The sequence below is a fragment of the Perognathus longimembris genome, chromosome 17 (genome assembly GCF_023159225.1).
Source record: "Perognathus longimembris pacificus isolate PPM17 chromosome 17, ASM2315922v1, whole genome shotgun sequence".
NCBI lineage: Eukaryota > Metazoa > Chordata > Mammalia > Rodentia > Heteromyidae > Perognathus > Perognathus longimembris.
This window is the reverse complement of record NC_063177.1, coordinates 29,166,974-29,192,721: the sequence shown is the minus strand read 5'-3', so window position 1 is coordinate 29,192,721 and position 25,748 is coordinate 29,166,974. Positions and strand designations below refer to the sequence as shown.

At 45.2% G+C, this 25,748-nt stretch overlaps 1 protein-coding gene across 12 annotated transcripts in view; it reads left to right on the top strand.

Annotated features, from left to right (window-relative positions):
- The first annotated feature begins 10,286 nt into the window (after window positions 1-10,286).
- Msi2 (musashi RNA binding protein 2) overlaps window positions 10,287-25,748 on the top strand; it is a 369,528-nt gene continuing 354,066 nt past the window's right edge. For 5 of the 12 annotated variants that reach the window (XM_048365273.1, XM_048365277.1, XM_048365278.1 and 2 more), the window contains exons 1-5: window positions 10,288-10,441; window positions 10,773-10,813; window positions 11,175-11,256; window positions 11,960-12,044; window positions 15,756-15,797. In XM_048365273.1, the coding sequence (XP_048221230.1) occupies window positions 10,380-10,441; window positions 10,773-10,813; window positions 11,175-11,256; window positions 11,960-12,044; window positions 15,756-15,797 (312 nt within the window). In that variant the 5' untranslated portion in view covers window positions 10,288-10,379. Of the gene's footprint in view, window positions 10,442-10,772; window positions 10,814-11,174; window positions 11,257-11,959; window positions 12,045-15,755; window positions 15,798-25,748 lie in introns of all 12 variants that reach the window. The other 7 variants (XM_048365275.1, XM_048365280.1, XM_048365281.1 and 4 more) reach the window with 3 other exon arrangements.

Genomic DNA, 25,748 nt, shown 5'->3' with positions numbered 1-25,748 from the left:
TACTTTTATATCTTGACAGTGACCTTTTCTTAAGTATGCAGTGGGGATAAGAAGAGGAGCAAAGCTATGTTCCAGAAAGAGCATTTCCGTTAATTGAACATGAAATGTGTTGCAATCTGATAACATTAATAATACACGATTTGCCTCTCTATATCTAATATGCAGTTCATCTGGTCAGAGTCAAACTAAAGCATTCTATAAATGTTAATGCATGAATCCTGTTACAAACCTATAAACTAAGCTGCTGTGTTTTACTGCATGTTGAAGGATCTTTGTATTAGTTATCTAGGCTGTGTAACAAATCACCCCAAACTTTAATAGTTTCAAACACATATCTGAGGCCAGGAATTAAGAATGTCTTACAGCTATGAGGTTCTGACTCAAGGTCTCTTGTGAAATTATAGTGACCCAGCATGCACTTAGCATGAACAGGGCCCTAGGCTTGATCCCCAGCACCCAAAACAAATAAACCAACAAAGGTACTGGCTCTAGTAAGATTCTTTTTGGTTTTCCTTGTGTTGGCACTGGGGCTTGAACTCAGGGCCTGGTAATTTACTGTCTTTTAGTTTTTCCACTCAAGGCTGATGCTCTACCACTTGAATCACATCTCTATTTCCAGTTTTTTTTGGGGTGGTGGTGGTGGTAATGAATTGGAGATAGGAGTCTCATGGACTTATCTGCCTTGTCAGGCTTCAAACCATGATGCTCAGATTTCAGCCTCTTGAGTAGCTAGGATTATAGGCTTGAGCTACCAGCACTCAGAAAAAGAGTAATATTTTGAAGGCTTGACCAAGGTTGGCAGATCTAGTTTAGTTTGTGTTTTTGACAAGAAACCCCAATTAATCTCCACATGGGTCTTTTGAGCTTATCTAAACATTGTGGAGTATTATAGCATTTGAGGGTATATTTATTCATTGAAGTACTGGGGTTTGAACTTGTGAGACTGGCACTCTACCACTTGAGCTATTCCTCCAACCTAGCTTTTTGCTGGTTAATTTGAGATAGAATCTCTCAGACTTTTTTTTTCCAGTCCTGGAGCTTGAACTCAGGGCCTGAGCACTGCCCTTGGCTTCTTTTTGGTCAAGGCTAGCACTCTACCACTTAAGCCACAGTGCCACTTCCGGCTTTTTCTGTGTATGTGGTGCTGAGGAATTGAACCCAGGGCTTCTTGCATGCTAGGCAAGCACTTTACTGCTAATGCCATACTCCTCTCTCAGACTTTTCTCCCTGGGCTGGCTTCAAACTATCAGTCCTCAAACCTCAAACCTCCTGAGTGGCTAGGATTATGGTATGAGCCACTGGGGCCAGGGGGTTTTGTGGTTATTGTTGTTTGTTTGTTTAGTTTTGTTTTGGCTGCTGGTCCTGGTGCTTGAACTCAGGGTTTGGATGCTGTCCCTGAGCTTTTTTGCTCAAGACTGGCACTGTACCACTTGACCCAAACATCGGCTTCTGGCTTTTTGCTGCTTAATTGGAGATAAGCATCTCATAGACTCTCCTGTCTGCGCTGGCTTCAAACCGTGCTCCTCAGAGCTCAGCGGTTATAGATATGAGCTGCTGGTGTCCAGCAGCGTCAGTATTTTTAAAAATTTCTCAGGCAATTAAAATGAACAGCAGAATGGACCTATGTTTGCCTCCTCTGAGACAGCTCCAAGGATAGGTCACCCACAAAGCCCAATACTGAGATTCCACAGTGCATTAAGAAAAGAAATGCATTTGTGATCAAAGATATTAAAACTTTGAAATGGAAGCTATTAAAAATTAAATGGAAATGAGTTCCATTTCTCGTAGTATGGCAGAGTATAACTTGAAAATCCTCCCTTTCTACACCATCTGCAACAACTGGTCAAAAAAACACACAACATTCACTGAAATGAGCCTACAGGGTCGTGGCAGGAGGCCAGACCAAACTGGTAAACTGAGGCATATCTGGTCAAGACAGGTGTGCTGGCTTTGGGAGGCAGAGAGTTCAACATCAATACAGGAAGAAGACAATGCTATGGACCCATATGGTAGGGAGATAGAAGTGAGGACTCTCGATAAAGCTATAATCAGTCGTAAGATATCACAAGAAATGTACACACTGCCCTACTATGTAACTGCACCCTCTTTGCACAACACCTTGTAAAAATATTTATGTCCAATTAATTAAAAAAATAAAATAAAGCTATAATCATAAAGGCTGAATCATTAGAGAAATAATTTGCTGGAGAAAAACATTCTTGTGGGTGCTAGTGGCTCACTTCTGTAATCCTAGCTATTCAGGAGGCTGAAATCTGAGGATCATGCTTCAAATCCAGCCTGGGAAGAAAAGTCTATGAGACATTTTTCTCCTTGTTTGAAAAAGCTCAGGGACAGCAGCCAGGCTCCAAGTTCAAGCCCCAGTACCAGCACACGCGCACACATGCACACGCGCGTGCACACACACACACACACTCTGCAATAGCACAGGGAGATAAGAAAGTAAGCTTGTGTTAACACTGGCTGAAGAGGGAACCGAAGACTTCTCTTGGTCACTTATGTGAAATTGGGGCTAGAATTTATGATGCCTGCCCATTGCAGGAATCTGGAAGCTGAGAATGAATATACATGTACAGACTCAAAGCCAACCTGTGCCACATTCTCCAGTTTAGTCATCTGTAAGCAAGGCACAGCAGATACATGAATCCTGAGAGTTTCAGAAGGATCAAACTATAAAACAAATAAAAAATAATTAAAGACATAAAACGACATTTGAAGCCAGAAAAGAACATAAACAGTTTTTTAAAAGGTTGATTTGAAGTAGAATGAGACAGACTCTCTAGAAATGACAGATATTGTCCTTGAAATGGAAAATCAAGAAATGAGTAGACACAGTGTGAAGAGATACAGCTAGAGAAGACCTGCTGAGGGGGGTTGGGGGGTGGGGAGGAGGGGTTCCTTGCAGCCCAGAGACAAAGTCTGAGAGATTCAATGTGCTCCAGAGAAAGAGGAGGTGCATTATACATGTACAAGAACAGGAAGAGAAGAGCCTTATTTTAAATTATTTTTTCCCTGATGGTACTGGAACTTGAACTCAGGTCCTAAGCACTGTCACTTGTTTTTTTTGTTTGTTTGATTGTTTTAGCTCAAGGCTAGTAGTGCTTTTCTACTTGAGCCACAGTTCCACTTCCAGCTTTTTGGTGGGTAATTGGAGGTAAGAATCTCAAAGACTTTTCTTCCCTGGCTGGCTTGGAACCATGATCCTCAGATTTTAGCCTCCTGGGTATTGGATTCCAGGCATGAGCTACTTGCCATGCCCAGCTAATCTTTAATCTTAAATGATGACTGCACATTTTCCAGACTTATAAACGACGTGAATTTGATAGTATGGCTGCACCATGAAGCATAAGCTTGTTAAATACAAAAAAATTCACACTTGAACATAGCATAGTAAAAATTCAGGAAACCAAAGACAAGAGCAAAAAACTTAAAACTAGAGAGAAAGGACGTATTACTGACAAAGGAACAAACACTAGTCTTATAGAAAATGTCTCAGAGGGTCTGGGAATATGGCCTAGTGGCAAGAATGCTTGCCTCTTATACATGAAGCCCTGGCCTCAGTTCCTCAGCACCACATATATAGAAAATGGCCAGAAGTGGCTCTGTGGCTTAAGTGGTAGAGTGCTAGCCTTGAGCAAAAAGAAGCCAGGGATAGGGCTCAGGCCCTGAGTTCAAGGCCCAGGACTGGCCCCCCCCCACAAAAAAAAAGTCTCAGGAGCAAATCATGATATAAGAAAACAAGGTATATGCTGGGCACTGGTGGCTCATTTCCATAATCCTAGCTCTAAAGGAGATTGAGATCTAAGGATCAAGTTCAAATCAGCCAAGGCAGGAATGTCCATGAGACCCTTATCTTCAATTAACACCAAAAACCGGGAAGTGGAGGTGTGGCTCAAGTAGTAGAGTATTAACCTTGAGCAAAAGAAAGAAAAGGAAAGGAAAACAAAACTTAGAGACTGTGACGAGGCTCTGAGTTCAAGCAGGAGGAGGAGGAGGCTTAGGAGGAGGAAAAGGATGGGGAGGGGGAGGAGGAGGAGGAGGAAAAGGAGGAGAGAGAGGAGGAAGAGAAGGAAAGGGAAGAAGGGGAAGAAGAGGAGGAGGAGGAATAAGAAGAAGAGGAGGAAGAGGAAGAAGAAGGAGGAAGAAGGAAGGGGAGGAAGAGGAGGAGGAAGGAGAAAGAAGGAGGAGGAGGAAGGAAGAGGAAGGAGGAGGAGGAGGAGGAGGAGGAAGAGGAAGAGGAAGAAGAAGAAGAAGAAGAAGAAGAAGAAGAAGAAGAAGAAGAAGAAGAAGAAGAAGAAGAAAGGTTTTGCATATTTAGAAAAGTACAAAGGTAAAGTAACTCAATCTAGTGAAGTATATCTAGAGAAATCACCTCTCAAAGATAGGTGCCAAGAGAAATGGGGCATGTCTGCAGTCACAGCTGAAGCAGGAGGATTTTGAGGTTTCAGTCCACCAGAGCTACATAGTGAGAACCTATCTCAACAAACAAAAACAAAAGGATGAGAGTTAAGTATGATATTTAATGGAAAAGCACAGCGTTTACAAAACTTTCTCAAAAAAAACTACTAAAGGATATATTTCAGAGAAAAGGACCGGTGCCTTGAAGGAAGGAGAGGCATGTGAAAAGATAAATATGATCAAATGGAAGCAATAGTGATTAAAAGACTGTGCTAACAACATTAACTCTGAGTGTTTGAAAACACAAGTAGAAAGTAGCACAGGAACATTTGTAAAAGGATACAGACCTCTGGCACAGATAATCTAGACAAGGGAATATATGTATAAAATAATATTTTGGATTAAAAAATGGGCATGATGAAAAGATACAGCAAAGCCTAAACTATATATAGAGAAAAGTTTTTGTTTTGTTTTGTTTTTTTTGGCCAGTCCTGGGGCTTGGACTCAGGGCCTGAGCACTGTCCTTGGCTTCTTTTTGCTCAAGGCTAGCACTCTGCCACTTGAGCCACAGCGCCCCCTCTGGCCATTTTCTGTATATGTGGTGCTGGGGAATCGAACCCAGGGCCTCATGTATATGAGGCAGGCACTCTTGCCACTAGGCCATATCCCCAGCCCTAGAGAAAAGTTTTGCACTATGTTTCATTAGTGTATTTGAGAATGCCAACAATATCTATAATTTCCTTGAAAAATATAATGTAAAAATTCATTCAAGAAGAGAAGACCCAAAGACATCTATAGCCATTAAAGAAATAGAATCAGTAGTTACAAATCAACCTAGGTAGGAAACAGCTATCCCAGACTCAGACGTATTATCAACAAGTTCTACCAAACATTCAAGGAACACATAATTCCAGTCTTAAACACACTGTTCCAGAAAATGGAAAAAGAAAAAAAGGAACATTTACTAGTTTATATTAGGAGGCCAGTCTAACTACAAAAAGGCAACATGAAGAGGAGGAAATTACAGCCAGTTTGACTACATCTGAACATGGACACACAAAACCCTAGAAATGGATGTTGAACTTCATTTATTTATTCATTCAATCATCCATTCACTCAACAACTATTTCTTTCTTTTTTTTTTTTCTGGTCCTGGGGTTTGAACTCAGGGTCTAGGTGCTGTTCCTAAGGTTTATTTTGCTCAAGGCTAGGACTCTACCACTTGAGCCACAGCTCCACTTGTGTGTGTGTGTGTGTGTGTGTGTGTGTGTGTGTGTGTGTGTGATTATTTGGAGATAAGACTCTTGTAGACTTTCCTGCTCAGGGTAACTTTGAACTGCAATCTTCAGATCTCAGCCTCGTGAGTTCCTAGGATTACAGGTATGAGTCACTGGTGGCCAGCTAAATAATGATTTCTTATTGACCATGCACCATCAAGCACCATGCTGCTACAAGAGAAGCAAAATGGGATGGGAGCTTGTGGCTTGATGGAAGAGATGGGAAATAAATCAAGTGATTACAGAGGGCAAGGAGCACTGAGGACATCCTGGCAGGTTAACAGTGTACATCAAGGGACAGTCAAAACAGAGAGGTTGGGAAACTTTTCCAGGCATGTGAGTGGAGCAAGAGCAGAGATGGGGAGATTGTTTTGGAGACTACTACAGGGCCTCAGGTAGGAGAGTTGAGATCTGTAGAGAGAAAGATAGATGTGAGAGATATTTAGGAAGATGGAGTGCACACTGAAGGGGAAAGGCTGTCTTCAGGATGGCTGAGGCTGTTCACTGAGAGACTTAAGGGGAAAGAGCACCCACCTGTTTCTGGACATGTTGAGTTTGGAGATGTTGACTAAGACCCTGACCAGAGCCTAGAACTCACTGGAAGGACTGAGCTGGAGCTTTTTAGTGATCTCAATAGGTTGGATGATTTGAACCCATCCCACTGAGGTCACTCTGGGAGAGTGAGTAGACAGAGGAGTGAATAGGGCTGAAGACAAACACTAGTATTTAGTGGCAAGGCAGAGAAAGAGTCAAGACAAAGAGAAACAGAAGCACTTGGGAGAGATCAAGGAACCATGAGTGTGGGTACAGAGGGAGAGATAGGGAAGAAGAGGCTGTCCATTATTGTGAATCTCAAGAGGAATGATTTCTGGCAGTGGGTTCAGAATTCGAATACAGAGGATGCACTGAGACAGAGTAGATATAAAGCTCCATCACCCCCATCTATTATAAGTGATGTAATGCAAAGGTGCAGACTGAAGATGTTTTGGGGGGCCATGGAAATGTACTGCATCTTGGTTCTGTTAATAAAGTCCCATCACTGTGTGCACAAAATCAGAGAGCAAGAAGTCTTTGTAATGTTACTGCTTTTTATTATTTATTTACTTATTTATGAGGGTATGGGGTTTGAATTTAGGGCCTGAACCTTTGTCCCTGAGCTTTGGTAGGCTAATGTTTTACCATTTGAGTCAGAGCTCCACTTCTGGATTTTTGGTAGTTTTAATTGGAGGCTTTAATTGGAGGCTTTCCTGCCTGGGCTGGCTTTCAACCACAATCCTCAGATCTCAGCTTCCTGGGTAGCAAGGATTACAAATGTGAGCCACTGATGCCCCACATATTTATACATATATTACATTATATATATTTATAATATGTGTGTGTATGTGTGTGTATATGTGTGTGCAAGTTCTGGGGTTTGTACTCAGAGCATAGACACTGTCCCTGAGCTTTTTTTTTTTTTTTTTTTTTTTTGGCCAGTCCTGGGCCTTGGACTCAGGGCCTGAGCCCTGTCCCTGGCTTCTTCCTGCTCAAGGCTAGCACTCTGCCACCTGAGCCACAGCACCCCTTCTGGCCCTTTTCCATATATGTGGTGCTGGGGAATCGAACCGAGAGCTTCATGTGTAGGAGGCAAGTGTTCTTGCCACTAGGCCATATTCCCAGCCCACTGTCCCTGAGCTTTTTTTGCTCAAGGCTAGAGCTCTACCACTTGAGCCAACAACTCCACTTGCAGCTTTTGAATGGTTATTAATGGCTTATTGAAGATAAGAGCCTCATGGACTTTCTTGCCTAGGCTGACTTTGAACCTCGCTCGATCCTCAGATCTCAGTCTCCTGAGTAGCTAAGATTACAGGCAAGAGCCACCAGCACCCAGCTTACTGCTTTTACATCCTAAAAACAAAGCAAAACAAAACCTAAGTTAAAAGATGATGGAGAGGCTGGGGATATGGCCTAGTGGCAAGAGTACTTGCCTCTTACACATGAAGCCCTGGGTTCAATTCCCAAGCACCACGTATATACAGAAAACAGCCAGAGGTGGCGCTGTGGCTCAAATGGTAGAGTGCTAGCCTTGAGCAAAAAGAAGCCAGGGACAGTGCTTAGGCCCTGAGTTCAAGGCCCAGGACTGGCAAAAAAAAAAAATGATGGAGACTTATAACCTAGTACTCCCTTACCACTGATTTAGTGGCTGAGGCGCTGGACCCCCTAGGGTTTTAGTGAATTCCCTAAGTGGCCAGTTGACCACTTGCATAAATTTATATAGGGAAGGTCGCCTATCCATTATTGCCTTATGAAGGGCAAAAGGAATATGGTGGCAGCAGAGCCAAAGGGAACAGTGGACCCAAGGCTAGAGGAATTGCCTAGTGGGGAGGGAGATGCTGCCTCTTCACTTGGAACCTCTGAGGCCCTCATGTAAAATGGGGAGATTAGATAAGAAAAGACCTTTCTAGCTCTGATGGTCTGTAGTTCTGTGGTAAGAATCCCAAATGCAATCCAATTAGCTGTGTTGTCTGCATTTTGTTATTGAGAATAATAATAAACAATTAGCATCAAAACAATCAGCTCTTCCACATGAGACCCAGGGTGATTCGGGAAGCGATTTGGAGTGACTGGAAATGCTTGGGTTTGTGGTTTACAGTCTTCTAAAAAAAATCATATGAAATAATAAGTGATAATAAACATGACCCACAGAGGTTTGCCATGAAAAACATTTTTACCCTGTCAGGGAGGTATTATCCCAGCTGAGGGGACAGGGAGATTGACAGTGTGGTAACCCAAGGCTTTGTCTGGTGTTGAGATATTTCCAAAATGTTCCATGTTTCCAAGACCCACAGTGAATTTGCTGGTTTTGGTGCTGAGTGTATTTCATTGTCTCCTAATCTTAGGAAAATTAATGGAAAAGTGTTAATTGGGCATCAATTCACACTGAACATTAATCTGAGAATCTGATGAACCACAACTGTATGTTGCCCCTCATGCCATATTAACTTAGTTTATTGTAATAATTTAAAACAATAAGGATAATTGCATCCTTATTGTTTTAAATACCCCATAAATTGAATCCAGCCTGAATCTGGCCAGCCTCGATCTGCTGGGAGAAGCGTACGATGCCTATGGCAAGCTACTAACGGGTCTTTTCGTTTTCATTGCTCGAAGCAAGGAAACCTGCATTTATGAAGTGTCTACTATGTGTGTGTGTGGGGGGGGGCGGGGCGAATGAATAGGAGTTTGCCGGCAGCGACCTCCCCAGGTTGGCACAGGTCTTTCAATCTCCCGCACTTTACTCTGCATAGGAAAAGACTGGATGAAGTTGAAAAATTATGAAACAGATAAGGGACGAATAGGAAAGAGGTTTCCTGAAACTAACGGCCCGGCCCGGTGGGACCATCCCAGAGACGCTCGCCTACAACTTTCAAGCACACACATTTGTTTTGAGCCCCAACCATTTGACCTTGACCCCCGATAAACCCGTGTTATTCTACTTAAAAACAAAAACAAAACCGGTGTGTAATTCACGCAGAATCCTTGCTGGTCCCCCTCACTACCATCGTGGCTGCTTCTCAAAGTTCCCACATAACCTTTCCCGGCCCGGATCCACGCGTCCCCTGGCTGGGAAGGGCGGGGAGCTGCGCCGGACCCGCGGGGTGGAGCGCGGGAGCCAGCGGACTTGCGGCGCCCGCGGAAAATAAAACTTATGGCTGGTGTTGGTGCGAGGGGGAGATGCGAAGGGTCCCCGCCATCCCGGGGGTCCCGGAGGCCGCCCCGGGAGCGCCAGGGTGTGCGGGTTCGCTGCCGACGTCCTTGACCTAAATTTCTGCGCGGTGTCTGGGAACAGGGCGCAGAGCCGGGCGGACGGTCGGGGCCATCCCCGAGAGCCGGGTGGCCGGGGCCGGCGAACTTGAATGGAGAGGCCGAAGTAGGGGTGCGGCGTGTGGGCGCGCGTGTGCGTGTGCGGGGGGGGGCGCGCCTTCACCCCGCGCGGTGAGCTCCCCGCACCTCCCCCTCCCCGGTACTCCCGCCCCCGTCCCCCCCCTTCCGCGGTCCATGTGATCCCGGGAGGGGGGGCGGTCGGGGTGCTTCCCTCAGTTTCCCGTCGTCCGGCCGGAGGCGGGGCCCTCGCTCGGAGTGGGAGGGGGTGTTCGCGCGTGACGCCTCCCGCGGGTCCAGGCGCGGCGAGTGTGTGTGCGTGTGCGCGTGTGTGTGTGGGGGGGCGAGCGTGCGCGCGCGGGCCGGCGGGGGCCGCACGGGGTGCGTGACGTCACCGCATTGGTTACACGACGTTCTAGAACTCCGCCCCACGTGCGCGGCGGGGCGGGGGGAGGGGATGGGGGTGGGGCGGAGGAGGGGGAGAGGCGGGGAGGGGCTGGGGGAGGGGGCGGGGCGGGGGGTGTGCGAGGCAGCGGCGGCGGCGGCGGCGGCGGCGGCGGGCGGCAGCGGCGGGCGGCGGGCGGCGGGCGGCGGGGCTGAGGGGCTGAGCTAAGCCGAGCCCACGTGTGACGGCTCTCGCCGCGGCCCCGGCTCAGCGCTCGCGGAGATTCGGCGGCGGAGCCGGGCGGCCGGGCGGGCGGGGGGAGGAGGCGGGGGAGGAGGAGGAGGGAGCGGAGAGCTGTGGGGCTCGGAGCCGGCCGCCGCGCCGCTCCGCTCGCTGTGGGGCTCGGTGTGTCGGGGGTGGGGGGGCGGGGGGGCTCCGCTATGGAGGCAAATGGGAGCCAGGGCACCGCGGGCAGCGCCAACGACTCCCAGCACGACCCCGGGTAAGTTTCCAGCCGCTGCCCGCCGCGCCGCCCGCGGCTCGCTCCCCTCGGCCGAGCCGGCGGGGCCGGCGGCGGCGGCGGCGGCGGCGGCGGCGCGCGGGGCCGGGCGTCCGCGCGCGCCCCCTCCCCCGGCGCCCCCTCCCCGCCCCCCGGGAAGTTGCACACCTCGGGGTGGCGTCGGGCCGGCACCTTCGCCCCCCGCCCCGCCGCGCCTCACGGCCGGCGCCCGCCCGCCCGCTCCCCCCCGCTCTCCTCGTAGCTTTTGTAAGTTACACGTCAAAATGGCCGATCTGACATCGGTGCTCACTTCGGTTGTGTTTTCTCCCTCCAGTAAAATGTTTATCGGTGGACTGAGCTGGCAGACCTCACCAGGTAAGGGCGGGAGGGGGGGGACTCCCGGGTCCCCCCCTTCTCGGCTTCTCGATCACCCTTTGTTATCCCGCGCCGGGAGACCCCCCGCCCCGCCATCGACTCCCCACTTTTGTGCAAGGTTATAGATATATATTTTAAATAGCAGATCCTCTCCGAGCCCTCTATGCGACCTCTGCTGCCGATTCCCCCCCCCACGCGTGTGCACACACTCACACACAAAATGCAAAACAAAACAGAATAACAACAGAAAACTACTTTTGTTTTTTTTCTTCTTTTTGTCCTTGATCAAATTTTGCATTGCTTTTTTTTACCCCCTCCATACCTTCTCTCCCCCCCCATCTCTCTCTTTCTCTCTCCACAGATAGCCTTAGAGACTATTTTAGCAAATTTGGAGAAATTAGAGAATGTATGGTCATGAGAGATCCCACCACGAAACGCTCCAGGTAAAGCATTCCTTTTCTGGATTTTTGTCTTTATTATAGAACAAAGTTTTAGCTTTATTTTTGGAGGTGTCTTTGGAAGTACCTAAGCGGATTTAGAGTGGGGCTCTGGCGGGGGTGGCTGGGCTGGAACGTCGCTCCCCCTCCTCCCATCATCCTAAAGGTTATTGTTAATTAGGGCTGAACCCGGCTTTAAGCAACCCCCCCCCCCCCATTGCTTCTTTCTCCCGTTTCGAAGATGACATTCAGCTTCATTCACTCTACAGTTTTTTTTTTTGTTTTTTTTGTTTATTAAATGTGTGCTTTCCTCACAGTTCCCCCAAACTCTGAAGTCCCTTGTTAGGAAGGTAGGTGATTCTCTTAAGTGTCCGGCTTCCTTTAGAATAAAACAAAGCTTTCCAGAATGGAGGAAGAGGGACAGGAGGTGGAGGAGAGGAAACTGAGGCCGCCCGAGTGGAGGCTCCAGCCTCATCCAAGTTACCTCCAGCCGCCCTGTCCTCCCCCCAGTAACCTTGGTATTTTTCTTGCCTGGTGGAGGTCTGCAGGCTGGAGGGGAACTAGAGGAGGGAATAGGAATGGGGGTGCATTAGGGAGCAACTTTTGCTCCTCGGGTTTTATTTTTTTTCTGCATTAGGTCTCACTCCTTGTTGCTTTCAATGGTGTCACATTTTCTTGTTTGTTTTTCTCCCTCTTTGTCTCCTTTCAGAGGCTTCGGTTTCGTCACGTTCGCAGACCCAGCAAGTGTAGATAAAGTATTAGGTCAGCCCCACCATGAGTTAGATTCCAAGACGGTAGGTTGCTTTTCTGTTGTTGTTGTTGTTGTTGTTTGCCCCTTTTCAGGCATTGACAGCCCTGTTTAAAGGGACAGTGTCTTCTTTTGCTTTCTGTGCTAGTACTGGATACTTTTTAAACAGTTGGCTCAGAAGTTTGCTGCGGTGGCTTGGGTTTGGGGTTTTCTTTTCTAGAGCCCTTGGCACTGCAGCTTTGGTGGCTGCTGAGCTAAGGATGGAGGAAGGGGAGGGAGGGGACTCAGCTCAGGGGAAGAGGGTTATCTTCTCAGGCCTAGGGACTTTACCACACTGCCTTCACCACCACTGGAGAGCAAATGGAACTTTCTTTGTCAGCGGAGCCCTGACTGCATTGCCAACTGTGGCTCTGGGAAGGCATGGCATGCTTCCAGGTTGGAGGGGAGCAGGGTGGAAAGGAGGGGAGGGGGGCGCTCATCATAGATCCAGGCAACAGGTTTTTCTCCCGGCCTTGGGATCTGGAATGTGGTTTGAAGAGGGAAAGAGACACTGGCAGTGCCACGCCTGGGTATCCAGTGGGGTGACTCCAGATGGTGTGAAACCGAAGGCTTGATAAGGCCTTGGGTTTTAAAGTGATTTTTTTTTCTTTCTTGGATCCTATACTTTTATTTCTATATTTAAAAAAAAGTTGCTTGGCAGGGGTCAGAGAGGAAGGATGGCAGTCTGTAGTAATAAATTTAATGTTAGAAGAGGCCGGCCAAGTTTACCATATTTCATTTAGCCCCTGTGCTGGCTTCCTGCTTTCTCCTCCCTCTCCTGTATGTGTCCTCTAATTTCCCCACAATTTTTGCATATCTGCGTAATGCGGGCCTCAAGGTGATGTTGGGGCCGCACTTCTCTGAAGACAGGACTCCTGGAGTGGGGCAGGATGGGAGATTCTGCTTCCAGTTACCCTATTAGGAACTTGAGCCAGTCATTCCTTGTGTGTGGGCCTCAGTTAAGGTAAAACACAGAATTAAGTGATCTTCCAAGTTCTTTGTCTTTAACATTGAATGGGAGAGAAGACAAGAAAAGACCTGGCAACCTTTGGTGCATAGGCATTGAATTTTCCAATTCACCCTGTTCCTATGATCAAAAAAGGTCAGGTATTACCCTCACCCAAGAAAAGACCTCCCACACTTGGCTTTTATTAATTGTTCCAGACTCGTCAGAACCTGTAATCCAGTGCTTTTGTACTTTTTGAGCGTTTCATTTCAGGGCATAGTCTTTTGTAGGGTGGTAAAATCGTAAAGAATCCCCCCGCCCCCTTTCTCCTTGACTTTTTTGCTACACAAATTCTCAAAAGCTACTAAAATGAAAGAGAAAAACCATTTCAAGGCAAATTTTGCAATTTCTTATGTACCCTTTCTTATCTGGGTGGGGAGTTTGGTTTGTGTTTTGGCTGGCGGGACCCTGAGTATCTAGTAAATAGCCTACAGTTTTCCCTCCTGGGGTTTTTGTAGAAGTGTTCAGGTCACTGCTACTTAGTTTAACCTAGCTTTTGACTTTGTTTCAACGTTCAGTACAGGAGGCAGAAGCGTTGGTTTATTGACATGGAAACCGAGGATGTTGTTTACCATTACCTTAAAAGCTTTGTTTAGGTAACGGCCATTCACATCCAAAATTGTACCCTAGTGTTTCCTAGAGGACTTGTAGATCCAGTAAGTAGAACTGTACCTAACTAACCAATATTTTCATTTTTGGTAGTTTTTTTTCTTTCTTTTTTAAAAACTAGTTGACTGGGATGTGCAAAAGGTTGGGATTTGCCGACTTGCCTTGACCCCCTCCCCCCTCCTTTAGAGATCTGTGTAAATTGCATTCAGAAGGACTCTCCTCTTGGTGTATGTAATTCGCTGATGTCACCACAGTTCCCAATTGGCTATTAGTTTTGCAATTTTCGATCTTTTATTTCAGTACTTCAGGGTCCTCATACTTCACGGGTCCTCGTTGCCCCTGGCCTCTCTTCTGATATACTCCTCGCCCTTGTTTTTTGCAATTGTGTGCTGGTCAGCTAAAAACAACCCTTTGGGGGAGTGTTTCTCCACGGAGGCATCTGTCTTACCTTTGGTGGACAGAATGGAAAATCCACACCTGTTGTATCTCTCTTGTAGACAAGCTCTAGTCAATGCTGGGCACACCTGTAGATGCAGCAGTGTTATTTAATCTTTAGGAAAGGGTAGTTTTTTTTAGAACAGTGTTACTTTTTCGTGTGTGTGAGTGAGTGTGAGTGTGTGTAGTTTTTGACAAGTAATCTTTCATTTCTCAGGTGATGCTTAAGAGGTGGAAACCATGATGCAGACTTTTGTCTTTAAACTACCTTAATAAAAGCAATAAGCCCTTGTATAGCCTAGTACAGGGGCTCTAGAGGATGTAGGTCAGGGATGGGAATTATGAGTGGTTGCTTGTCATCCCTAGCCTTCTTTATCCCACAGCATTCTTCTTAGCCGAACTGAAAGCCACATTCAGTTTTGTTTTTTAAAAGGGAAAAAAATTAAATATGAAGGTCAAAGCCTGGAAATGACTTAACTTGTAGCAATATTTGGGTTACTTTCTGTGTTACATTTTTCCCAAAGATTTGAAACATTTAGAAATGCAAAGAAGACTAACAATCTATATATTTTATATTCCTTGCCCCCTCTCCCTCCCCTTTTAACTGTCCAGTAACTTTTTTTCTCCTCACATCAGATTGTTAATTCAAATGCTTCTGTGAGCCAGGGACAGTGCATAGGCCCTGAGTTCAAGCCCCAGGCCTGGAGGAAAAAAATCAAATGCTCCTGTGGGAATTAGTTTTGAATTGTAAGCTCCTCACTCTGTGAGCAGGCATCCGATCTGGAATAGGGTAGGCTTTCCTGTGGGGGTTGGTGGGGTGAGGGAGCTCCCAATTATGGCATTAGAATCCCACTTCATTTTCTTTTGTATTCTTCTACCTGTGGACTTTGGTTTCTAATTTGAACTTTATGTTTAGAGCTTCTGGATTTTAATCCTTGTGGTTTAAAAAAATCCAGGTGGGTTTAGTTCGTGTGCATTTTTTGCTTTATTGCATTTTTTTTTTTTTTTAAAGAACCTAGTCAGGCTCCATAGTTTTGGATACCTGTTTTCTTTGGCGGTATAACGACAGAACAAATTATCTTTTTGATAATGCCCAGTAACTTTATTTTGCTAAAACAGAGTGAATTGATTCAAGCACAGCATTTTGTCGGCTGGGAGTTTTTGGATGTTGTTGACATCTGGAATTTTGGGGATCCGTTTGCCCTCCTGTGCTAGGGAGTAGAGATGTCATCCATTTTATTAATGCCAGAAGACACATTTAATTTTCAGATTTTTGTTTCTTCCCCTCACCAGAGTGGTAACATGGTTCCTGTCTTTTCTCCTGGCCCCACAATGTACATTAGCTGCAGGTATCATTTAATAATGTTTATGGAAGAGGATCTCTTGTAAAATAAGATCTGGTTTATACAAAACATCACACAGTCAAACATGTGAAAATTTAGATCAATGTTGAAGGGACCTTGAATTGCCTCAGAAATGGGGTTTTATGTGTATATATGTGTGCATATATACACATATGTGTGTATATATATAACACACGCATACATTTAAAATATACATGTTGATTTACAAGCCTGAGAAATGACTGATTAATAATTGATATATAATACATGTATATATTTCTTACTCACAAATTATCCCACTGACCCCTATTTTATTTTTTCCCAGATTGATCCCAAAGTTGCATTTCCTCGTCGAGCACAACCCAAGGTAAGTAGAAGAACCAGTGATAGGGTTTAAATACTCAGATGGCTGGGAAGATTCCAAACATTGGCAGTGAATTGTGGCACCTTGGTGTGTGCGGCACCTTTAGGGTGTCAGCATGGGGTGTGAGGGGCCAGGCGAGCAGTTCTCTAAGATAGCCATGTGTCTCCCAGTTATCCTGTCTGATGTGAATTCTGAGCATCCAGAGGGACAAGTCTGATCCTTAGTGGGAGGACGTGACTCCGTCTGCTGCAATATTTATACAAGTCTTCTATTTATTTTTAAAGTATTGCTGAGATCATATCGGGAAAAGCGGAACACTTTGTGCTTTTTTTCTTGGAGGGTGCTCTTTTCAGGTCTAGTATCCTGTGCTTTTTGAGAGCGGTAGAATTTAACTAAACAGCTTGTCTTTTCCTGGGAAAAAACAAACAAACAACTTCACAGATGCTGAAAGCTGTAAATCCAAGAGAGAAAGCTCTTGGTGCTTTGGTTTCAGGTTGGTCAGATAAATCAGGGCACCCTTGAAACCAAGGGTGGTGCTCTTCTGAAATCCTGTAATTCTGTGGGAGCCTACTATAAGACCTGCTTAGAGGATTGAGAGAGGGCCATACTTTTGTAAAAGTGACTAGTTCACATGGCTCTCTCTCCCTGAGCTTGTCAATAGTGATTAGAATTCAATTGCAGGAAGTCTATGGCTGGATTGGAAGGGCCTGCCACATATACATATACATTCATTTTACACCTTTTAGGTCACCATTTTTCCAATGTAATAACATTGAAAGAAGTACTTTTTCATATCTGGTGACCCTGATACTCTGGAGGGTAAAGTAGAAGCCCCTGTTTGTGGGGCATCAAGGGAAAAGGGCCATGGCTTTTAAACGCATTTAGTTAATTTCCCCTAGCTAAGTCTCCTAGATCATCAGTCTTCTCATTGGGTAGTAAAGAAAAAGGTGCTATTGAGAATGGTATTTTGAGAATTTAAGGTCTAGAGCTTGTCATGAGTGAATGATCTTTTTAAGCTTCTGTCTTAAAGATAGACTCAGGATGACTTTCTTTTTTCTTTTTTCGCTCTCTCTCTTTTTTTTTTTTTTTTTTTGTGGTGCGTGTGTGCTAGTACTAGGGCTTGAACTTAGGGCCTGGGTGCTATTCCTTAGCTTTTTTGCTTAAGGCTGGTGTTCTACCACTTGGGCTATAGATTCACTTCTGGCATTTTGCTGGTTAATTGGAGATAAGCGTCACAGGGACTTTGCTGCCTGTGCTGGTTTTGAACCATGATCTTTAGTTCTTAGCCTCTTGAGTGCTAGGATTAGAGGTGTGAGCCACCAGCACCTAGTGAATTTTTTTCTTAGGGCGTTTTCTCCTGTGATGTCTACATAAATGATAGGAATTAATAAGTGGAAAGGATTATTAAATTACTTGTGTATGTGGCACAAACTGTTGTAATTGCTTCGCAAACAGTGTATGATCTTCACATTTCTAAAGGCTTTCTAGAAACAGCAGTGTATCCTGGGTTTGGAAAAATTGCTGTTTCTTCTAGAAATGTGAATCTTCAAGCTTCCAGATTTGTTACTCAGTCACTCTGTACCTGCATCAGATTTCCCTACAGGGAAACTGGAAAAATCCCAGCTTTGACTAAACTATGGATCTGACTGCTTCCCTCCCCCATCTCCCTTGTTACTTTCCCCCATTTAAAAAATTAATTAATAATTTTATCTCTTTACTTAATTATTTTTTATTTTGTGCTGATCCTGGAGCTTGACTTCAGGGCCTTGGCACTGTCCCTGAGCATAAAATTAAAATTCTTTATTTTTTTATTATAAAGGTGATATACAGAGGGATTAAATTTACATGTCAGGTAAAGAGTACATTTCTTTTTGGACAGTGTTACCCCTTCTCCCTGAGCATTTTTTTCTCAAGGCTACCACACTACTACTTGAGTCACAGGTCTACTTCTGGCTTTTTTGGTAGTTTATTGGAGAGATTAGTCTCATGGGCTTTCCTGCCTGGGCTCTTTGAACCATGATCCTCAAATTTCAGCCTTCTAAGGAGCTAGGATTACAGCGTGAGCTACCAAGTGCCTGGTTGACTTTTTCTTTTTTAAGTGAGGAAGGCAGTATTTCACTGTAATATACTTTGTCATTTGTTGTTTTAGTTATACATTTAGCTTGAAAACAAGATACACTATTTCTCAACTATCCCTCACCCCCTAAACCCAAAGTCTAGGGTATTTGGAGATGAATTTATTAAGACATTTATATATGTGTTGACATTAAAACATGTTGCCTTGGAATTTATTAATAATTTCCTGTGTGTGTGTTGGGGCACTGGGGCTCTTGTTGGGCTTTTTCTATCACAGTTGGTACTGTACTACTTGAGCCATACTTCAAATTCTGGCTTCTTGCTGGTTAATTGGAGACAAGAGACTGAGATATGTTTGTTCAGGATGGTTTGGGGCTACGATCCTCAGATCTTATAGTTAGGTTTATTGGTATGAGCCACTGGCACCTAGCTAATTACTTTTACTGACACTTTACACAGGACTTTGCTCTTCAATCTCTTTCAGCTCAGTTGCATTCTCCTCATCAGTCAAATGAGAGTGAAGACATCAGTTCCCTCAGTGTGTTTTTGTGGAGAATAAAAGCATGACCCAAAAGGAAAAAGCCTCAAAACATCACTATCATTCCCCATTTTTATTGTTCATTTAATCATCATCTTTAGGAGGGTGGTTGTTTGCAAGCTGGAATGCCCGGCGAATTATCTGGACTTGTTTCTCTTCTTTTAGGGTTTCTCTGCAGATTAAAGGTTATAGGCTTAAAGAAAAAATGAAACAAGACCTGGTACATGGTAATGCCATATGTCAAGTAAATGTTTGTGATAATTTTACTTTTTTTTTTCCGTTGTGTGGTTGAGACACAATCTTCCTGTTTGTAACCCAGGCTGGTGTCTAACTCACCATCCTCCTTGCTTCTCAGTTACTTTTTGTTAGAGTCTCACAAATCCTGTGAGAGGTTGGGTAATAATAACAGTGGAATTTATGCCTCAGATTAAGTTGTAGGGATTTGACCTGATGTGATGAATCTATTTCATCCTTATTATAGATCTCAGAGGTGGGGACCAGTATCCCCTACATTGTATTGGTGGTGAAACAGAGCTGGAGATGTGTAAGAATTGCTTGCAAATTGTGTGGGTTAGGGAGGAAGAGACAGGCTTGGGGAAGGTTGTGAGGAACAACACAGCACCCAGACAGTCTATTTCCATTCCCACTCTGGTGGTTCCCTCCTCCACCTTGTTATGTCATCTCTTTGTGTAATGCTGACTTGTACTTTGTCTCCCTGGGACCCCTCAGGGCAGGCTTTCACTTCTGAGGTGGTTCTACCCTGGAAGCAGCATGAGGTGTGTCAGGAATGGGAATGGGGTGAGGAAAGTGCCTTCTTTGCCCCGGGTTATTTTCTTATAGGGCTTGGGCCTGGTCACCAGGGTTTTAGACTGTGGAGTTATTGTGAGTTAGCACACTGGCTGGTAGGCTGTAGAACCTTAGGGAAGTCCTCTTCATGTTTTGTTTCTCTCTCTTCAATAAAACTTTGGAGTGTCTGCTGTTGGGGTCATGGTGGCCCAGTGTACCGTGCCCCCTCTTGGAAGAGTGGGGGAGCAGCTTTTGTAAATGATATGTCAGCTTGTGTTTCAGCCCAGATTCATTTCTCCACTTCCTGCCTATCCCTCCTTTGCTAACACTTGCCAGAGAAATATTCCGTGGAGGTGTTAAAACAAGACCAGTGGAAAGAAACTGTAACTTAAGACCAGGGGAAAAAATCTGTGGCAGTAAAGCAACGGATTTCATATTAATACTGTCATAATATTCTTTAATGTCTCACATAAATAAAAATCTGTTTTGACCAGAATTTTAATGAACCACCGAAGGAAGGGTGTGGAATCCTGTGGTTCATTGGTCCCCTTTTCCTGCATGGATGCTTACAGTGCATGTGATCTATAGTGGGGCTTTATTAGCTTGGCCAAGGGATGACTCTTTGGAGACCAGTCACTGTTAATTAGTGAAGTAGATTTTGATCAGAAGATAGGTCCATTCTCTACCTATTTCTCTAGACGGTTATTTCATTTTGTAAAATATGTAAGAGGATCCCTTCCCCCCATCTTTTAAATAGTTAAAATGGTCATGTTATGCTAAAAAGATGGCTTAATTTGAAGCCATTGGGGACAGGAGGATGGTGGGGATCAATCATGTCACATCCTTGCTTTGTCTCCTTGGGGCTGAAGTGTCAGCTGCCTGGGAGCGTTTGCTTGGAGCCTGTGGCTTCTTTATCTTTTGTGGAGGAGCCAGAGAAGCTCCTTAGCATCTATGGGCGAGAGTGGACGCTGGGTGGAACTCACCATCTGGCCTAATTACCTTCGTGTGTGAGAACACATTCCCCACACCTCCCACATGTCATCTCTCTCCTTTTTATTTCTGCAGTATAAATTTATCTCTTAACTGAAGCATAGAAACATTAATGTTGCACATTCTAACAAGGTACTGTGAGCTTTGATCCGTATGTATGTTGTGTCTTCTTAAGTTTTGAGGCCAGAACCTTTGCTGTTGTTCCAGAGATACCATTTTTTTTTTCCAGGCTGTTTTGCGTTCCTTCATTGGCATCTCGGTGACTGTGTGTGAGCATCACTTTTTCAAGTCTCAATTTCCTCCTCAGTTTTTTTTAAAAAAGGAGTATTTTACGTGGCTTTGTTTTGAGGCTGAGTGTAAAATTGTTTGCTAGGAGCCGTGTACAAGCACTTAGCAAATATCTGCTGATATTATCATCATAGGATAAAAAACCTGCAGTGTTGAAATGGCCTCAGAAAAAGACTTGTTTGTAATATTAGGGCTTGAACTTAGGAGAGTGCCTGCCTGGCCTTGTGCTTGCCCAGTAGGCACTGTACCACTTGAGCTATACCCTCATACCCTCAGCCGTTTTTGCTTTCATTATTTTTTGAATAGGGTCTTCCCCTCCCTGCTCCACACTCCCAGTTTGGGTTAGACCACAGTCTTCCTATTTGTGCATCCCATGCCATGTAGCTGACATTACAGACACCCATTATCAGGACCATCAGCTTCTGTGTGTGTGTGTGTGTGTGTGTGTGTGTGTGTGTGTGTGTAAGTTTAATTGAAGATGAGTCTCATGGACTTGCCTGCCTGGTTTGGTTTCTAACTGATCCTTAAATCTCAGCTTCCTGAGTAGCTGGGATTATAAGTGTAAGTCACTGGCACCAGGCTGCCACCAGTTTCTATTTTTTTGACAGTCCTGGGGCTTGGACTGGGGGCTTGGGCACTGTCCCTGGCTTCTTTTTGCTCAAGGATAGCACTCTCATCTCTTGAGCCACAGTGCCACTTCTGGCTTTTTCTGTTTATGTGGTACCGAGCAATTGAACCCAGGGCTTCATGTATGAGAGGCAAGCACTGTACCACTAGGCCATAGCCTCAGCCCCATGCCACCAGTTTCTTGATTGGGATGAGGTCTTCTCTCAACTTTTTTGTCTGAGATAATCTTGAACTATGATCCTCCCAGTCTCAGCTTTGATTACAGACATGAGCCATGTAGCTTAAAGAAATTTTAATCAGACTGTAAGCCCCCTGGCTACAGCTCTCAGAAATTGAATGAGTAAGTTGAAATCTACTTGGCTTTCTTTAGTTGTGGATTACTATCCAGTTACCTTCTGTGGGTTACTTCAGATCACCCTGGTAGTTTAAGTTGTGGAGGATTCAGCTAGAAGCCAGATTTTCCTGTTTTCATCTTACTTGATGCAGCTTCTAGGCTCTGGAAGGTTCTCTTGAAGCATACATCCAGATGGGTACAGCGGCTGCCGGTGCGTTTCCATGCCCACCCTCTCGTTCCGGGGGACTGGTTTCTTGGCAGCTTCTCATGGGCAAAGGGTGGGTTTCCGGCTTCCCCTTGCTGTTGCGGGTTGGGTCACTCCAGCATCTTGCCATTGTGGGTGATTTGCAGCTGTCATCTCAGCAGCCATCATTAACTGACCTTCTGGTGGGTTTTCTTGCTCCTCTGAGGGTGTGGTGGAGTGTCTGCAGCCCTTCACACCAGCTGGGACCTTGCAGGATTAGTGGTGCTTAGCTTCTTCCTTGTCAGAGGGCTCTGCTCTTTCCTGCACTGCAAGTCAGTAGCAGGTGTCAGCTCATGGAGGAGGGGCACCTTGTCCTCCAAATGTCCTCTTCCTGATGTTGCTTTCCTCCTTGGCTTGTGTTGCACTGTTGCAGTCAGTGTGCTAAGATGATGGGTTTCCTATACTCCATGTCAGGTGCTTTTTGACAGACAACGTGAGACTCTTCTGTCTTCTAGGTAGGGAGCTGGATGGCAGAGTCTCTTGAGGAACCAGATGAGCCATCATAGTTATGGGGTCCCTCGAGACAGTGTGTATTTTTCTGTTCTATCCTGGGTTTTTATTTTATTTTTCCTTTTTTTTTTTTGGTCACCTATGGGGCTTGAACCCAGGGCCTGGGTGCTGTCCCTGAGCTCTTTTCCTCAAGGCTAGTGCTCTACCACTTTGCCTCAGTGCCACTTTTGGCTTTTTGCTGGTTAATTTGAGTTAAGAGTCTTACGGTCTTTCCTGCTTGGGCTGGAACTGCAATCCTCAGATCTCAGCCTCTTGAGTAGCTAGGATTATAGGCGTGAGCCACCAGCACTTGGCTGTATTCCAGATTTTTTTTTAGTCTTTCCTTTTTTTGGCACTGGGGATCGAACCCAGGATGTTGCACTTGCTAGGCAAGCACTTTGCCACTGAGCTGCATCCTAGCCCCTCTATTCCACATTTTTAAAGCCTGATACTTTGGCTGAAAGCTCTGAGTACAGCCAGGAAGATAGAGTTCATTTTCTCCTTCTACTTGTTGGATTTGGGCTGCTCACTTAATGCACACTTGTGTAATCCATATCCACTGCCACCTCCCTTTATGTGTGCTCCCTTTAGTAGGGATTCAGGAAGCCCCTTAGAGCATCTTGGAGCCCACTGAATAGTTCTGTCCTCATGTTTAAGGCCCTTCGAGGTCTGTGTGAGAGCCTTTTTGCAGCTTTCCTATCTTTTGGGGATCACCATCTCTCCAGGCCCTTCTTACTCTCTGGTGCCCACAAAACACCCATTTAGAGCCCAGTTTAAGCTGTCCTTGTACCTTCTTGAAAGCACATCCCTGCATCACTTTATGATGTCTTGTTAGGCAATGTCCTTGTGCAAACACCACAGAGTGAGCTGTGCTAACACAGAGGAAGACAACTGCATCCTCACTGGTAGCATAGCCATCAGGGACTTCAGTAGAACATGCAGTCTGTTGTTCACCAGAGTTGTTACTTGGCATGGGACTAATTATTCCTTCTCTGAATTTCCATGGTGCTTTACTTTGTTGCTTGTGACTCTCCCAAGAACCATAAGTGAGCAAAAATTTACCTAGTACCTACATCCCTTAGAAGTTGTATTAGGCGTTCATTCCATCCATATATCCACTAAATATCATGGAGCTAGACACTGTTGTGGGACTGGCAGTGGGAAAGATGAGGCTGCTGCCCTCACAAAAGCTTTCACTTAAGCAGGGCCATAAATAAGTCCAGAGTAAACAGCCCAGATGTTGTCAGGTCTGAACCCAAAAATCTGGTCAGGGCCATGATAGGAGGGGGCAGGGAATATCCTTCAGTACATTCAGTTGATTGTCTCAGTAGTTGAGTAATTATTTACCAAGGTTCTGCTCAACACCAGGACTTGTGTTCTGCTTTTGGTTCAGAGTTTTATGGTATTTAAGGTCATATCTTTTTGTTGTTGTTGGTGTGGTGCTTGAACTCAGGGCCTGGATGCTGTCCCTGAGCTTTTTCTCTCAAAGCTAACAGTCTACCTCTTTGAGGTCCAGTGCCACTTCTAGAAGAGTCTTACAGACTTTCCTATCTGGGCTGGCTTTGAACCCTGATTCTCAGATATCTCAGCCTCCTGAGCAGCTAGGATTACAGTGCCTCCAGTGCCTCGCTAGGTTTATGTCTTATTACTTGGACTGGACAATAAACTCTAAGGACATAAGCATATCTTACTGGTTCAAAGGACCTGCCCTTTGTATATAGCTCCCATTTAGTACTGAATGAATGAAAGATGATAGAGACAAATTTGTGGGGATATTGCTCCTGGTTTTGGGGGAGGAGGCCACCTTGTGTGATAGAAGGGACGGGAGGTTGAGATGACTTGTAGTAAGAAGATGGAAGCATCTTGGAGGAGGAGGTCCCTGCTCCAGCTCCTAAAGAGCAAGTAAGAAGAATGGCAGGGATGCAGTGATTCTTTCCTATTAGGAAGCAAGAGTGTGCTTCAGCTGTGATCTGGAATGAAGTTTGTTTGGGGAACCAGGATGTAGAAAAGTTTGAGTGCTAACAGTGCAAATGGGTGTTTGGTCTGGCAGGTACTGGAACCTAGTGCCTGCTCCTTACCATGTTCTGAGTTTTTGGACTCCTCGAGAAGGTCATTGATCAAACTGTGGCTGATCAGATTAAAAAAGAATGTCTCCTACTGGACTTGGGGCTTCAGACTGCTTGTTCTCTCTGCCTGTAGACCATCTTTAGGAGTAGTGCTCTGAGGGGTCCCCCTTCTGATCTTTAGGAGTGTGGGCAGCTTACAAAGAGCTCTGTCATTCTCCCGTTTTCACTGCCTGTCTTCCTTTCTCTTTCTTTCTTAAGAAGGAGTCAGAATGTCGACAGAATTCCAGAGCCTCACGTGGACTGGGAGCTCACCATGTGTAGACATTAGGCTGCTACTTTGTGAGGAAATCCTGGGTAGTATGTGGCCTGTTGCTGATAGTACTCTGACCTGTGACTTTAGAGTTAATGTCAACTTCATGTCATCTTGGCTTGGAGGCCACTAGATGTGAGGGACACACTTTTTTAGAATCACCTCTCTGCTTCCTGTGCCTATTGAAGAGGTGAGCAGGTGTGGTCTTGGCAGCAGTCTAGGATGGTGGGTCCAGCTGCTGTGACAGGTACATTTGTCCTACGTGCAAGGTTGGGGGAGAATCTGGAAGTTATTCTTAGGCTGTCATTTTTTCTTAATTGTTTATTTTTTAACTTTAAACTTTTTAAAAATTACTTTTTCATATGTGTTCATTTTAGTTCTGAGATTTGAAATGTCAAAGTGAAAAATCCTAATGAAAAAAATGACTGAGTTAGAATGCTATAGACATAGAATACAGAAGCCTCTCTGACCTTAATCTCTGTTAATTTATGACAGTCTTTTGTAGTTATTGGTATTATCTTTACTCAACAGATATGTAAACTGAGACCTAGGAATCTAATATGCTTTCCTGGGGTCACAGAAATAGCAAGAATCAAAGTCTTGAATCCCAAGGCCTTGCTGCCTTTACTGCTAAGCCCCAGTTTATCTTCCAATGTCAGTGGGTAGAGTTTAGGTTTTCCCCCTTTGTCTGGCCACAGATGTTTGGGTTGAGGAATAGAATTGGCTGTAGTCTGGCCAGGAAGCACAAGGTTATTTTTCCTGGCCTGTTTCTAAGAGCTTGGTTAGTATAGTGAAATGATACTTAGCCAACCATGGAAGTTTGGACACATCACTTAATGCTTTTGTGCTTCCATTTTTATCTCTTAACTGGGAGTTGGAAAGTACCTACATCAGAGGATAAATGGTTAAGGACCTAAAAGGGTGCACCTTATGGGTGGGGAGCCACAAGCTTGAGTTCCTTTTTCCCACAATGACACTGTCCACAGCAGCATAGCACCTGTGGGGTGATTGACACTACGGCCCCTTTCTTTTGGTGATGGATGGCACAGCACACTGAGATCGGGAAATGCTATGTGGGTGGCATGCACCCTTTATCTCTGCCTTGCTTGAGGGGCATTAGGAGTTCATTTCCTTTTCTGTCTGGAATGCCTGTGTTTCTGCAGCCCTAGGACATAGCTAGGGAAGAGCTGAGACCCCCACTGTTTG